At 38.4% G+C, this 16,661-nt stretch overlaps 1 protein-coding gene across 1 annotated transcript; it reads right to left on the bottom strand.

The window, feature by feature from the left end:
• Nucleotides 1-8,526: 8,526 nt before the first annotated feature.
• On the bottom strand, nucleotides 8,527-9,460 carry LOC127197996 (olfactory receptor 8B4). The gene is given in 2 exon segments (XM_051155802.1): nucleotides 8,527-9,144; nucleotides 9,146-9,460. Coding segments are annotated over 2 exon segments (930 nt in total). The 5' UTR covers nucleotides 9,458-9,460.
• Between the last annotated feature and the right edge of the window lie 7,201 nt (nucleotides 9,461-16,661).

The following is a 16,661-nucleotide window of genomic DNA, read 5'->3' as shown; positions in this document are numbered from 1 at the left end:
ATTATATTAACTATATAGCATGGCGTTACAAAATAAAAATTGGGAAATTGTGTGCAAGGATAGAGTATCTTGATGATCATAGATACTTAGAAATAAAAACAAGTGAAATACACCAATAGAGACTTTAGTTCTAGCATTTTTGATAGGCAGATTTGGGCCCAGGGATCCCGCTCAAACAAAGGCACCAGCCAAGGACAATACAGGAGGTAAACTTTAAACCCCTTCCCAGATCTAGCCAATGGTCAGAATATTCTCCACAGTTGAGGGGAGAGTGTGATATGACTTTCTCACGTACTCTGGTGCCTCACATTTGGACATGTCCCCTGGAGGGGGAGACCTGGTGGCATTCAAAGGAAGGACAGCAGGTAGCCAAGAAGAGACTTGATACCCTATGAGAATATACAGGGGGAGGTAATCCCCCTCAGGAACAGTCATAGGGGAGGGGAATAATGGGAAAATGGGGGGGGAGGGAGGAACGGGAGGATACAAGGGATGGGATAACCATTGAGATGTAACAAGAATAAATTAATAAAATAAAAAATAAATAAATAATAAATTAAAAAAATAAAATGAATGAAGGGAAATACAACCATTAGGTTTTCCTATCAATATCCTTTTATGAAATGAATCTAATTGAGAATGAATCATAAACTGGCTCTTCCTGTGCAGAAGAATTCAAGCTTTTTCTACTTATCTTTATTAAACTATTACAAATCCATTGTGTTAAAATTCATTGTTATTAAAAATTCATTAGTTAGATGTTTATATTAAGAAACATTAGTAGTGGTTAGGGGACAGTTCAGTCATTAAATGCCTGCACTACAATTTAACTCACATCAGAGTTAAATCTGTAGAGTTCACAGAAAATCTCCAAGTGTGCTGTCACTTTTTTTTTTTTTTTTTTTTTTTTTTTTTATTCTACACTAGGGGGCAGAAGCAGGCAGATAGCTAGGGCTCTTAGCCCAGTATGCTTGGTGATTTCTAGGAGAGGCCAGTGAAAGACGCTGTCTCAAAAAAAACCAAAGTGGATACCACAAACTGGAGGTTAACATCTGACCTCCATGAATATCTGCACATACATGAATAGAAGTGCACATTGTCTACATGCCAAAAAAGGAAGAAAAAAAATCAGCGGATCTCAGCCAAAGGCAGAGGCTCATGCCTGCAGTCTCAGCGCCTAGAAGGCTGAGCCAGGCGGTCCAGAATATAAAACTAGCCTGAGTTATTTAGTGAGGTCCAGATGAGTCTGGTCTGCACAAAACCCTATTAAAAAATATAACAAAACAAAAGGAAAGAAGGAAGGAAGGAAAGAAAGCTGAAAGATTATGTCTAATATTGCACTATTCATATATCCATGAAGTAAATGGCATTTGAACATGATGTGTTACTTTTTCTATTTACTAATATTTTATTTTATAGTTTTTTTCTGGGAAGTGAGATTTGACTCTAATTCTGTTCTTCATGTAGTCTTTCAGATTTTGAATCCATGTTATGATCACTTCCTAAAAACAAGAATTTTTTTTTTTTTTTTTTTTTTTTTTTTTTTTTTTTGTCTTCTTTATTCAGGCTCTGAATTTGTTTAGTATGGGAATTATCTGTTCTTTGGTAAGATTCCTAGGCAAAACCATCTGCAACTAGTATTTTTGGGTTTTAACCCTTTGACAGCTTTATCACTTTTTTCTGTCTGAACAGAATTTGCCATATAAATCTGGGGTTATAATCATTTAATTAATAATGAAATCTGTCATTTGTTTTTCATTTCTCCTACTTCTGCTAATTCCTCCATATCTGTGTCTTTTTAGCTTGCTCTTCCCATTTTTCTATATTAAAGCAGCAAATCCTGGTCATATTTCATTGTCCTCGAGGTACACATTGTTGAAGGCTAACACTACTATTGCTTGCCTCCTAAATCAGTTTTTTTCTCTTTAGCTTTACTAACTCCTGCCCTGTCTTATTTTAGTCAATTTTATTATGTTTCTTTCTACCATAGTAAGTACTTAGTTAAACTTTTCATTGTTCAGCAGAATATGTAGGATTATTTTTATGCTTTACATAACTCATAATTTATAATGTGTTATATGATATTTTCATATCTTCTTCTAGGTCTTTTATGATTTAAATGTAACTTAATGGAGAACTTTAGTGTCAAAACTTATAGAATTTTATGTTCTGATTATGTAATTTTTAGATTATTACATGTCACTCAAAAAACACTGTCTATATCATTTCAGATGTGTCAATGAGTTCATCTTCTATGGTTCCAGCTACCTATATACAACCATAATCTAAAATTATTAAGTGGAAATTTCTATAAATAAATAAATCATAAGTAAAGTTGAATGCCATTCTCTGTAACATAATAAAATTTTACACCATCCTATTCCATACTCCCTGAGATACAAACCATCCCTTTGCCCATCAAAGCCATGCTGTACATGCCACCTGCCTGCCACTTAAGTGACCATCTTGGGTACCAAATTGTTGCAATAGCATTATGCTTGTATCCAAGGAAAGCTTGTTTTATTTGTTAAGAATTCTGGGGATTTTTGTTACACATGATATTATTCCATTATTGGTGTTAATATTTTACTATGCTTGATTTATAAATTAAACTGTATGATGGGTATATATATGTGCAATAAATCATAGTATAGCTGTGAGTCAGTACTGTCTGGGCTTCCAGGTCTCCAATGAAATCTTGGAATATATCACCTGTGAAAACAGAGCTGGTACTTATAAATAGCACGCGTGTGACAGAAAGAAGTTTTCATCAACACTGTGTTTATTATTCTCTGTAGCTTTAGGGCTCACAGTCATAAATATCATATATTAATTTTGTATTGTAGTTTATAGCTTTATAAAGCTTTCCCTATTAACATTTTTACCTATTTACAATTTAACACTGCTGTGGTGGGATGCAGTATTAATCATGGACTCTTCTTCTGTATGATCTCAGTAGTGAAAATAAATTCAAGGAGCCAAAATGGAATGAACTATGATTATGTCTTTATTAATAGAAATGCAAGTAATCAAGTCTTCTTTTCAGAACTCAGACCCTAAATTAGCCCCGTGGGAAACAGAATTGGACATGGCTTGGCCTTGCCAAGATTTGACTTCAGTTCATCTCCCACAAGGCAGTGATCGAGACCTTGACCATATTGCAGTCAATGACTAACTTATTGCTCTCTTTCAGTCTCATCTATCGAATTAGTCAATCTTGCTCTCTTAGACTAGAGCAAGGAAAAAGATAGGAATATGAGTTACCTGTTCTGTCCAGTGACATTTTAGTAATAACTGCTACTTACAGAGTAACCATTTCCCACTTCTAGCAAAAAAAAAAAAAAGGATTTTTGTTTGTTTGTTTTTCAAAATGACAATGTTCTCAAATTGAATGCTAAGTTTTTCCATCTCCTGTGGAAGTAAAATGGTTAACAAAATGTCAGTGGAAGTTACATATTGAATAGGTAAAGCGCCCTTCTGCTCTCTCGTTCACTCCTGTATCTTCCTTCTGCTTAAAATGTGAACAAAACCAAAACACCAGAGGGGCCATCTGGAAACCGTGATGCATCTTTGAGAACAAGCTCTCATTTAAGAAGAAGAGAAGAAAGATAAAGACTCTCTTCAGTGACACAGCTTTGCCACATCAGTCCTGAACTGCCCGCTACCAGAAATCAGTTATGTTCAGAGCCACTAGAGCCGTCACATGCTCGCACCACAACATGAAGCCCTTGGTTACCAGCAGCTGGTGCACTCGCCAAATGCGTTACAGAAGTGTAAAAGGAGAGTGTGATCTGTGCTGAGAATGAGGCTCACTCTGAGTCGGACACAGACACCTTCCCATCTGCTCCTCAGAATATAGCATGGTACTCATCCTTTGGACTCTCCTCTCAATACTTAATGTCTCTCACATATCTCTGCTCTTTCATGTTTAGAATAAGTAAGAATGCTACATTGATAGACAAAAATAGTATATTCATCCATATAATTCCCCCCAAAAAGTCACTCCTTAATTGTTAGAAAATCTCTGTGGCCATGCTGATCATGTCTTTTATGTTTTTAATTTATAACTGATTACAGATTAATCCAACAGGGTTGGAGCTGTATTAGAAAGTCAGCATCATAGCAGTGGCTATTGAAACCACGTGACTTGGAGAAATGTTTCAAAGCGGAAAGAAAAATAGACCAAAAACAGAGCCCACAAGAATCTTAATGGCCTTGTTGAAAATCAACATGTGAAGACCCATGACTCAGCTGGGTCTTGGCAGAAGAACTCTCCGTGGGACCTCTGACACAGTTACCACTGTACAGCAGCAGTTCCTGGTTGTTCCCATTTCTGACAATTAAATTTTAAAAATTCTTGAACACAAACCCAAACTATCAAACAAGAAGCCCTATAGTCAGCTCATGAGAGAGGTGAAGACCTTGGAGATTTATAAGATAACAAGTTTCTACCAGGAGCAATTAGTGGCTCCTAGCTGGGTGTTGTGAGAATGCAGGTTTCTGTCATTTCAGATGCTGACAGAAGGGACTGCTTTTCAAAGGATCCAAGCCAATGTTTCTCTAAGAAAAACTTATGTTCTAGCCCCATTCACCCCAAGGCCAACAGAGAATAAATGCAGGAAAAGTTCTTTTTGAATGTAATATATCTACTTCATAGTGTTATTTTCTCCTTGGGTCTTAAAATGTCACTACTTCCCTGTGCCTACTCCTGGCTGTCAATAGTGATTGGGTTTTTTTCCTTTGCACAGATGAAAACAAATTAACTTTTTAAAATTCACTTTACATCCTCTTCCTCTTCCCTCTATCTCCCCTTCCCTACTTCTCAGATTTGGGGATCCCTCTATCACATCAAATAACATCGTGACTGAGCACATCTTCTTCCACTGTGGCCTGGTGAGGCAGCCCCACCGGAGGGAAGTGATAGAAAAGCAGGCAACAGAGTCCATGTCAGAGACAGCCTCCACTGCCCTTATTAGGGGACCCACATGAAGACCAAGCTTCCTATTGGCTACTCATGTGTAGGGGGCCTAGTTTGAATCCATGCATGGTCCTTGGTTGATACATAAGAATGTTTTATTTAATTACACCATTTCTCCCTTCCTTCCCACCCTCCAAATCCACCTATGTCTCCCTACCAACTATCCTTCAAATTCATGGCTTCTTTGTCCATTGCATGTTATTATAAGCTTATTTGTATGTATACGTGTGTGTGTGTGTGTGTGTGTGTGTGTGTGTGTGTGTGTGTGTGTATGTGTGTGTGTGTATTCCTAAAACAACCTGTCCAATCATGTAATGCTTGCTGTCTGTATATGTGTTTTCAGGGCTGACCATTTGACAATGGACAACTGATAGTGTGCTCTTCCCTGCAGAAGGCTATCTCTCCTAACCCAGCTTTCCTCAGTTACCCATAATTCTTTCTGCAGGGTTGAGGCCTCATGAACTTTTCTCCATCTAGTTTGGCATGTTCATCAGTGTCATCTTTCTTGATCTCATGTTTGGGCAATCATGTTGGAGAGACTTTATGCATGTAGCTTCTGATAGCATTGGGAGAAATTATTTCATGGCAAACTCTCTGATCCTCTGGCACTTACAATCTTTCTACCTCCTCTTCCACAGAGTTCCCTGAGCCTTAAGTGAGAGTGTTTTACAGATTCATCCATTAAGACTGAGCTCCACAACTCTGCATTTTAATTGGCTCTGGTTTTCTGTAGTGGTCTTCATCTGTTGCAAAGAGAGGTTTTGTTTTCCTTTTCTTTCTTTCTTTTTTGAGCTATTTTCTTGATGAAGGAACAAAGACTACACTTTTCTGTAGGTAGGAAGACAAATGTTGTAGACTGTTGTTAAAGATTATGCTGCTGGCTTAGTAAATTAGTGATTATAGATTCTCTTCCAATATCCATGACTGCACGAGCACTGAGTAGGTAACTAGATTTTCAGTGGCAGGCATAGTCTCCTTCTTGTTGAGTAGGTCTTAAGTCCAATTGAAGAACTGTTGTTTACCACCAAGGTGTGCATGCCTAAGGTTATCATGACATGCTGGTCACTGATGTGGTTCATACACATCATAATTAAGTAGGACAGTTGGTTGCATTCCTCCTTCGGAAGCTTGGATGGTATCTTCTGGTACCATGAGAGCTGGTCTTCAGGGAGAGAGCATTCAGGTCAATTCCAGCTGAAAAGTGTCTGGACCCTGTTTCTAAAGTATATGATTTCTTCTCCAATAGGCATTTTCTTCCCATCACTAGGGGAAAACCAAGAGCCACAGCTATAGGCTATATGTTTTGGGGAGTCTCTTGGACAGCCCTGGCTAGCAACCCAAAAGAGGGCTTCTCATTCTGGTGTTGAAGTTTATGTTAGGTGGTCTTTGTTTCTTGGCTGGAGCACCACCAGCCCAAATGAGAAAAGTTCATTAAAACTATATATGTATATTTATACATGGATTTACATGTATATAGGGAAATTGGTAAATACATAGTAGTACTTTTAACCTCTCATTTCTTTTGTTTTAGACAAGGTCTCACCGTGTAGCCTATGTTAGTCCCACTCTGTATCCTCCCACATCAGACTCTAGACTGCTGGGATTACATACATATTCTATCAATCTTAGCTGCCCTTCCTCATTATTGACTCATTCCTAATATCCCAAGACTTGCATATGCCCAAGCACACATTGCCCCATAAAAGGTGGAATTTAGCTATGCCAGAAGACTGATTAGCATAAACTCAAACCTATTAAGAATGAGGTACTATGCATTAGGCACCTCACAGCAATGCAATATACACAGTGCTTTGTATGCTCAGTAAACACTGAATCTCATCCAGGCATCCTTAGTATCTCCCTTCTCCAGTGATCTCTTCTCTCTAGTATATGTGAAGAAATACAGTTTGTCTTACCTCTTGTCAATCAGCCCCACACTGCAGATGCTTCTCCTTGCTGCTCTAAGCTACCACCCATGACATTTTGCTTATGACTCCACCTGGAACACTTGGGCTGCCTTGTTTTCATCATCCTAGCAAAGTGTTTGTCCATCAACAGAGGAGCAACAGGAAGCCTCACTTCCCTTCACTGCTTTATCCTCCACATTAGCACACACCAAGCATCTCTCCAGCTTTTCAGAAGAGTAGGAGATGTAGATGCAAAATAAAAGATATACAGTAAATGTCATCCTTCATATGACTTCCACAGTGCCCAAAGTAAAAGCACCAAGGTATTCCCCCCAAGAACACCCCAATATTTGCATTCTTCTTAAATAATGGCTGTTCTTCCACAAAAGGAATGTGGACTTCCCCACATCTCAATATATGCTAATATAATCCTAAATTCACCGTCCTCTGTGTACCCAAGGTACTATGAGAGAAGAGTTCTCAAAAGATAAGCTATTCAACATAGAATAGCTAAATATTTAGCATAGTGGTACAGAATGGTCCTTGGCACTCAAAAAACATATCCAGTCCAGCCTCCCTAAAAGATGGGAAAGTATTATAAGATTCCACTTCCTTCCTGGTTCTATAATGAATAAAACAAAAAACCAAATACACACACACACACACACACACACACACACACACACACACTTACTCAGAGATGGTAAAAAATCTAAGACCATGTTTAAAAATAAAAGAGGGCCAGACATAGCAACAAATCCAGGCTGACTTTGAACCAGCCACTCTTTTATCTTAGCAAGAAGGCAGACGGATGAGACAAAATGGAGGCTGAAACTGAAAGACGAAATCTTCAAGGTCATCCTCGGCTCCTCCACGGGTCCAAGGCCAGCCAGGATACAAAGAAAGACACTATCCAAAAAAAAACTAAATGAATAAAAATAAAAATACTTTTTCTAAAAGTTCCAAAGTTTCATGATGTGCTTAGTCTCTCCAAAGGAGAATCGGCCAGCATGTTACAGAATCATACAAATGCATAGAAGTTCTGTATTCCTCCTCTTACCCTCAGCCACAAAGCACAGGTTTACCAATTACAAAACTATTCACTGCATTTACCATCCCAAGGACCAGGAATTTTGAAATGAAGTTTCTGTGGTTTGACTCATCCTTACAAATCAGGGCATATTAAGTTTCTTGTGTGAGGACTTTTCTTGTGTATATATACATATATGTGAAAGGGAAAATTTACAGCCTTCCTGGCCAAGTAGCCTTTTCAAGAGTTAAAAGCTCATTACCTCTGATATCCCAGACACTACTTTGATAAGACAAGTCATAAAGTTGATAAACTTGTTCCTGGGCTTTGTACCACCCTGTGCCCTTTCTTCCAACTAGAAGTATTTTTCCAGGACAAATCCAACAAAGAAAATGGAAAGTATATCAGGTTAATAATCTCCTTAGGTCTAATATTATATCCAATAAATAATAGCACCTAGTAGATTCAAACTTGTGGCAAAGTGATACCAAATGGTATAATCCTCGAAGAGATCTCTGGTTTTTTAAAAGTACAAGGAAAGCATTGCTTGTGGAAACTAGTACTCGAGTGTGCTTACTAAGATTTACTTGCCAGTGATACCACCATACCCATCAGAAGAGCACTCTTTTCAAGGTTTTATTGAGGGCAAGTTTAACATCTTTATTCCTCAAACTGTAGATCAACGGGTTAAGCATGGGAACTACATTGGTATAAAATACTGAAGCAAACCTTCCCTCTTCCACTGACCCAGGGAAAAAAGTTGTTAAATAAGTGAATGCCCCTGATCCAAAAAACAGAGCAACAGCAACTACATGGGAACCACATGTTCCAAAGGCCTTGTATCTGCCCTCAGCAGATGGAATCTTAAGAATGTTAGACAGAATCAAAGCATAAGAGATAAAGATGCTGATACTAGATACAGTGATGACCAACCCAACAACAATAAAAAACACAAGCTCGTTGGCATAGGTGCTGGTGCAGGAGAGCTGGAGGAGGGGGAGGACTTCACAGAGATAGTGATAGATCATATTAGAATCACAGAAGGTAAGTCTCAGCATGCTTCCAGTGTGGGCTATGGCCCCAGCAAACCCTATCACATATGAACCAAGCATCAGCAGAGCACAGACCTGAGGAGACATAATAACTGTGTACAGTAGAGGATTGCAGATGGCCACATACCGATCATAGGCCATTGACACCAGTACATAGCACTCAGAATTGACAAAGAAAACAGAAGAAAAACAGTTGAGTCATGCATCCCACATAGGAGATAATATTTTCTGAGACAAAATCATTCAACATTTTCGGGGTAAACACACAGGAATAAAAGAAATCTATCATGGACAAGTTGAAAAGAAAAAAGTACATTGGAGTATGAAGGCTAGAATTCAACCCAATTAAGATGATCAAGCCCAAATTGCCTACCACAGTGAGCACATAGATACCTAAGAAGAAGAAGAAGAGGGGCAGCTGGAGAGCTGATTGGTCTGAAAATCCCACAAGGATAAACTCAGTCACAGAGGAGCTGTTTCTCAGAGCCATTCTCTCCTGGCAGGTCACCTGGAAAAGTGGAATAAAACATGGAAGATGACAGGCATAAGAAACCACAATGGCAGAAGGCTCTAGAAGATAAGTCAGTGTGTATGCATGCCCTCTATTCTTTGGCCTCTCCTCCCTCATCTACACTTCTCTTCGTCTTAAATGATTAATAGTGTGACTGAAAGTAGCTTGGTTCCCCTAGGCTGATTAAAACTTCGAGTTGTTCTACTTGCATTGACAACAAGGATTCTGTTCTTGCTTAATAGATGAGGAAGCAGATGATTCCAGTCGGCTATCCATGCATGCTCAAAAAGAAAACTCAAGACCCAAGAGTACAACCAAGGTCTGCTCCCTTAGGCTTTGTTACATTTAAACCTCCTTGTCTCTCCTCCCTCCCTCCCTCCCTCCCCCTCCCACACACACCTCTCTCTCTCTCTCTCTCTCTCTCTCTCTCTCTCTCTCTCTCTCTCTCTCTCTCTCTCTCTCTCTCTCTCTCTCCCTCTCCACCACATACAAAGTTCAAACCTACAGAAAGAATGAAGCCGAAAGTATTCCCTATACTGCCACTGCCTTCCACTTCCAAACCCCTTTACTTACCTTGCCTCAGAGGCAGTGCTGATGGCAGCAGAGTGATCGATGCTTTCTAGATCCCTTATGTATTTGTGTAGAAGAAAACCATCAGGAAAGAAAGAATTCAGAACTTTCCTTTGCTTCTCCTTGGTTCTTCTGAGTACAGGGTTTTATGTGATAGCCTTTTCCATTATCCAGAAGAAGATCGTATTACTAGGCCACAAATCTGACAGCTTTGGGTTTTTATTCTTCTTATTCTCCTGGTGCTTAGACTCTGAGCTTTATCTGACCCTAGTTCTCTGAAGTGCTCAACTGATGGACCTTGGTTCAGTTGGACTGTCCCAGTTCCTCTCCATCAACTCCAAGAAAACAAACGACTCTTTTTACAAGAACTGAAAACTGGCATATTGCAGGAAGTTGCACAACTTGGTGATCTTAGGGACCTGATTAGGCAGATTCCCCTGGGAATTTCTCTAAACTCAGTCTCCATGGGGATAAAACTACTGCTTTTGTTTACAGGCTCTGATAGATACTTACGTACCGTCTTGGGGAGCTGAAGCTCTACCCAAACTGCCCCTGTACTCTAGAGGTGTTATTATTTGCTAAGTTTGGGAGTTCATTTTCCTTTGCTTCATTTTTGGAGGCTAAAATTGACTTTAAGAAGAAATGATCCCAAACTTATTATCTACCATTTTCTATTTCTTCTGAGGAACTTTGAATGGGTGACAAAGAGAACAATTCACCACAGTATTCCCAGGTCCATGAGCTTCTTAGAACAGTGAGACGCCACCACACATGTGACCTACACTACAAAAGGCTGCAAACAAACCTTGACCATGTGTGAGGAGATGTCACAGCACAGGCGATGGAAGCACACTTATCCGCACTGGATAGGAAGTGCTTCAGGGTTAGATTTTGCTCTTATGTACTTGATAAAGCTGTCTTTCATGCTCTCCAGTATGAACATCTGCATCTGTAAATTTCCACTGAAGCTACCTAAAATAATCCCAGTTCCTTCTAAAATTATTAACACCATGTTCTTCCACTCTTAAATATTGTGGATTGTAGATTTCATGTTTGCATGACTAAAGAGAACATAAGCAAATATCCAGGCCCTCTGCACTGTGGTCTTGCAGACTGACTGACTTCTGTCTACTTTTTGTCAGCCTCTGGCTGCCACGTATTTTACACTTCAGAGTCATCTTCACTAAGCTTACCCTTCCTGTACATCTATTATCACTCTGCCTTCAAACATAGAAAGGGCTTAAAGTACAAGCTGTTTCCAATTTACTGAAGCCAGGAACTTTAAGCAGAAAACTAGAAATCAAATCTACCCACCTAAAATAGATTAAAGAGAAAACCTAAATGCAGAGAAGTAACATTGCACCCAAGAATAAAATAATAAATTGCCCAGCATTGTTTAACATCAAAAAGAGCACTTCCTACGGCTAGGTGCATGCTCAGTAAGTGCATAGGTTGACCTCAGCTCATGCTAAGGAGTGTTCATAGCAGGATTATCTATACCAGCCAAGAACTGAAGGCAACCTACTGTCAACCTAGTGTCAACCAACTGTAGAACAGATAATAAATAGTGAGGTTTTTCAACAATTGTGGGATTTCAACAAAATGCGATTTTATTTAGCCATCAGAGTTCATTATATCAGGCTATCATGGAACAACAGAGAACAAAGACGAAAGGATGTATTGTGCTTTAAATATGAAATGTCGTCCTGCGATCAAGCCTTTCCTGCTTAGTTCCTAGGTAGTTGCAGTATCTGAGAGAGTTGTATAACCTTTAAATGCAGCCAGAGTAAGCAAGTCACTGCGGATGTGACTTTGAAGATTACATGTAGTCACTAGGTCCTTCCTTGCTCTATGCTTCATTCTACCACAAGGCGAGTAGCTTCCTCGTCCTCCACACCTCCAAATTCTGAGATCCCCTGCCAATTAACTGACACAGAAACATGTAAACTAAAATACATCTTTTCTCTATTAAGTCATTTATATCAAATATTTGGATTTAGCAGGAATAAAATTAACATGTATGCATACAATTTTTAAAAACAAGACATCATTCTGTGGTCTTAGAAGTCAACCAGCTTCTTCTCCTCACTGGCAAGTTGGAGACCAGTGACTGAAAAAAGAGATAAAAGATGGGCTGCTAGAAGTGTTCTATTTCTGGCACAACTACTGCTCAACTCCATCTAGTTAGCAAAACACTCATCAATTTATAGAACTATATGTTGGACTTAAATTAAATGTTTAAAGAATAAGTAGAGGACAAAAAAATCCTACCAAAATAGTTTAAGCAGAAAGTTTCTAAACATCTTGTGCCATAATGCTCTCATTTGGAAAATGGGTATTTGCTGGCCTGGCAACTTGTTATAGTGGAACATGCAAGAAAAATAACATTGTTTTTATTTCTCAGCCATTACATGTCTCTTAAAATAAAATCTTGTTGTATTTTTCTTACATAAAAGGAAGGAAGCTATAGAAAAGATAATTAATGCATTTGGAGCAATCACAGAATTCCAAGCATTATGCTGGATGTTTTCTAATATAATACTGTGTTTATAACAACTACGGAATATAGATCCATGTGGCAGATTGTACTTTCCAATGATTTCCAAACACACACACACACACACACACACACACACACACACACACACACACACACACGCCTTCCATCCTACATGTTCTTGGTATAACTGGACTGACACTGTTGCAGTAAAGGGATGAGATCTCGGCTATATGCATGGTCTGGAGCTTCTTGCACTAACAGAGTATGATGGAATTAATGCTACATGACATCCAACAAGAGATCATACAAGGATAGACATATTGCATTTATTCCTCTGCTGTCGTCCTCCAGCTTTGTTCAGTATGGTATGTCAAAGCACTCTGACCTCATTTCAAAGTACACTACAGTTCAAAACTTTATGATTATTATTCTAGTGTTGAGAGAGAACAGACACTCTTTGGTATGCACATGAAAAAGGAATAGATATCAGAAAAAAATGCTCAAAGAAGTGACTAAGGGAGTAACTAGTACAACTCTGAATTACACGGTCCAGTCAGATCTTGCTCACTATCCAGAAACTCTCCTTTCAGTTCTATATAGAATGATGTCTTTGAGGTTTGTTTTTATAAAGAAGATGAGAGGTTTTTTTTCTCAATACATGTACTTTCTTACCCACTGCATTCCCCTAATTTGGATGGAAGCTTAGCAGCTGTGTGAAACGAAAAAGGGAGAATTCTCCCTGTTTATCAGTTTAAAAATCACTTTATCGCTCAACAAATATTTATCAAGAACAGTTATTTTTGCAGTATTAAAACATGTTATATTTTGAAAGAATCCTGTTTATATTTAAAAATGTAGGAACTCTTGGTGAAACATACAAATTATCTATTTTTCATGCAAGATCTTATAGAAGCTAAGTAAAAACCTCTACAAGAATAACGGGGGAAACTGAGAGTACTAATGTAGAGGGACAACCACTGGGAAGGGCAACCCGTGGATTCCTGGTGGCCTGTGAGCTTGAGTTTAATGAGTTTCCTATGCATTACACAAGAGATAAAACCTGGCAAATAATGCTGAAGCCCAAAAGAAGCATTTTATATCTAAACTAAAGGAAGAAAAAAATGACAAAGGAAAAAACCCTAACTTGGTCTTAAAGAGATAGAAATTTGGACAAAATGTTTCTTAAGAATCTATAATGCCCTCTGTGTGTGAGGTAAGAAAAAAATCAATATTTACATATATAACAACAGAAAGTCACTATGAAGAATGTCGTTCCAACACAAATGCCAAAAACAGATTCCCCGAGGTAAACATCTGGGGATAATCAACCCATCTTGAAAATCATTAAACCAACACAAAACAAGACAACATAACTGAGAATCACATGAATGACAACACACATACACACAAAAAACATATGCCTTATAGTGTTTACTCTTGTAGAACTATTAAGCATGTCAAGGGAAGAATACTAAGTGCACTGAAAATGTTTAAACAAATAACAACAAATTGAAAGTTCAATGAAAGAACCATCAAAATGCTGAAGTCAAATAGAACTTTTAGACATGAAAACAGGGTCACTGAAATTGGGACCTGATTTATATGGGAAAATAGAATCATTGAAATTGGAACCATGATCAACATATTAAACAACATAGTAGACAAAATGAGTAGAAAATAAAATTAGTTAACTGGAGAGCAGACACGAAGACATCACCTAGAAGTCAACATCAGTTGAGCATAGGAGAACCATTGATTAAAGATATAATATAACAAATCTAGAAATAGGAAGGTCCAGCAAATAATATGTCAGGTGAGGCAGACTTCTGCTTTTATTCTTTCCATGTCAGCAGATTCAAACAACAGTGGCTCAAAAATGTTTAGGGAAGAATAAGTTCCATTTATTCTGAAATTACATAGATTTATTTCTTTTTTTATTATTCCCTAAATACCCATTAAGCAACTTACATTGCACTGGCATTGTATTAGGTGCTATAGATAATCTACTGATGATACAAACATATGTAAATTGTTTTCAAAAATATGTCATTTATATAAGAAGTTTTAAATTGGCTAATCTAGAAATCTGTTCTAGCCCTAGCCCACCGTGGATACTGAGAGACAATTGTATACACAGAACATTTAACTCAATTTAGACCCAAATTTCTGCTCCAAAAATGAGGCAGTGATCAAAATAGACACAGATTCTGAGGCTGAGACATGGAATCCAGATGGAAAATCTATAACAAAAACCAAACCTACACATAACTGATTTGAAATACATTAGTGTTCAGGGAGGGACTGTGGACTTCTGCATAAAACTACCTATGTGGAACCCTAGGTAGGTCTTAAAAGTCTGAAGAAAAAAAAAACTCCCTTAGAAACTGAAATTGAGTTGTTAAACTGAAAAGTAAGTGAAAATTAAATTATTTTTGTAGCTCCCCAACCTCTGAATTCCTTCAGTGTATGAAGAATATGCCCTCTGACCCTTTATTGGATCCAGACTCCAAATCCTTTGACAACTCTTAGAAATTGTAATCAGGAACTATTTACACTGCATTTTGGCAAAGATGAAGAAAAAACAAATATCTGCCTAATAACACAGTCAGGGTGCTGGCAGTGCAGCCTAACCAGACAGTTCTTTACTGGGATTTGGCCACAGTTCCATCACCTGGCATTCCCATCATGACTGAGTCCAACAGCTGGTTCACCAGCCTGTTCTAAGAATCTGTGACCTACCCATTTCTTGGCAGTGAGAAGTCTTTTTATTAACTTAAGCATAATCAACTTCTGATGTTCAAAGCTAAGTCTTCGGATTGCACTTAAAAACAAACCCCAACCCGCTCAAACTAAGGCACCAGCCAAGGACAATACAGGCGGTAAACTTTAAGCCCCTACCCAGATCTAGCCAATGGTCAGAACATTCTCCACAGTTGAGTGGAGAGTGGGGTATGACTTTCTCACGTACTCTGGTGCCTCACATTTGACCATGTCCGCTGGGGGAGACCTGGTGGCACTCAGAGGAAGGACAGCAGGTTACCAAGAAGAGACTTGATACCCTATGAGCATATACAGGGGGAGGTAATCCCCCTCAGGAACAGTCATAGGGGAGAGGAATAAGGGGAAAAGGGGAGGGAGGGAAGAAGGGGAGGACACAAGGGATGGGATAATCATTGAGATGTAACAAGAATAAATTAATAATAAAAAATTTTAAAAAAACAAACCTCAAAAACATCACTGAAATACAGAATAAGAGGAGATTTTCTGAAGTGTGAGCAAGATATAACCTAGCTAAGTAACTCAGACTGGTACTGGTTACTCCGCTAGCCACTTCTGAGAATGTTTTTATCTTGATATCTACTCCTTTTCACACACATACACACACACACACACACACACACACACACACACACACACACACACATATCCCAAGGGTATCTGTTTTCTCTCCACGCTGGGAAAATAACAAAGTTTTTGCATTCTAGTGTATTTTGGCTAAGAACGAGAGATAATGGTTGACTACAAGGAAACAGTGACTTCTGAACACAGCAGCACAGTTACACATATGAAGTCACAGTAGTTGTGATAATAAGCATAAGACCTGTGCAAGATCAAACCACACAAAATGCTAGCATGGAAAGGGAAAGGGTCATGAAACCCGACCCCTAGGTAAGGAGTTATTTGTAACTGATAGTTATTGGGGGAGAGAAACCCAACTCGCTATAAGGATATAGCCCTTGGTAAGGCATACAGCCAAGAGTATGTGAGCAGCAAAAATTGAATTGAGTGGGTAGGAAAGCAGATAGATCTAGGAAGAGTTTGGAGAGGGGACAAAAATGACCAAAATACATTGTATGAAACTCTCAAAGAACTAATAAAATGTAGAAAATTACACTTCTATTTGTAATAAGCATAAGTTGCTTTGTTGATTAAATACATATTCGTACAATTAAATATCTGGCCGGCTTTCTTGATGAAATGTCAGCTAGAAAAAAACAAAATTAAATTTAAAAGATAGCTGTGTAATATCTAAGGGAAATGATGGTTCAACAATTAATATTATTAATAGATAAATAGTTAATGTTCATGAATTATTCAGGGTTGTTATTCTGT

The sequence above is a fragment of the Acomys russatus genome, chromosome 14, assembly GCF_903995435.1.
Source record: "Acomys russatus chromosome 14, mAcoRus1.1, whole genome shotgun sequence".
NCBI lineage: Eukaryota > Metazoa > Chordata > Mammalia > Rodentia > Muridae > Acomys > Acomys russatus.
This window is presented reverse-complemented; position numbering and strand designations above follow the sequence as displayed.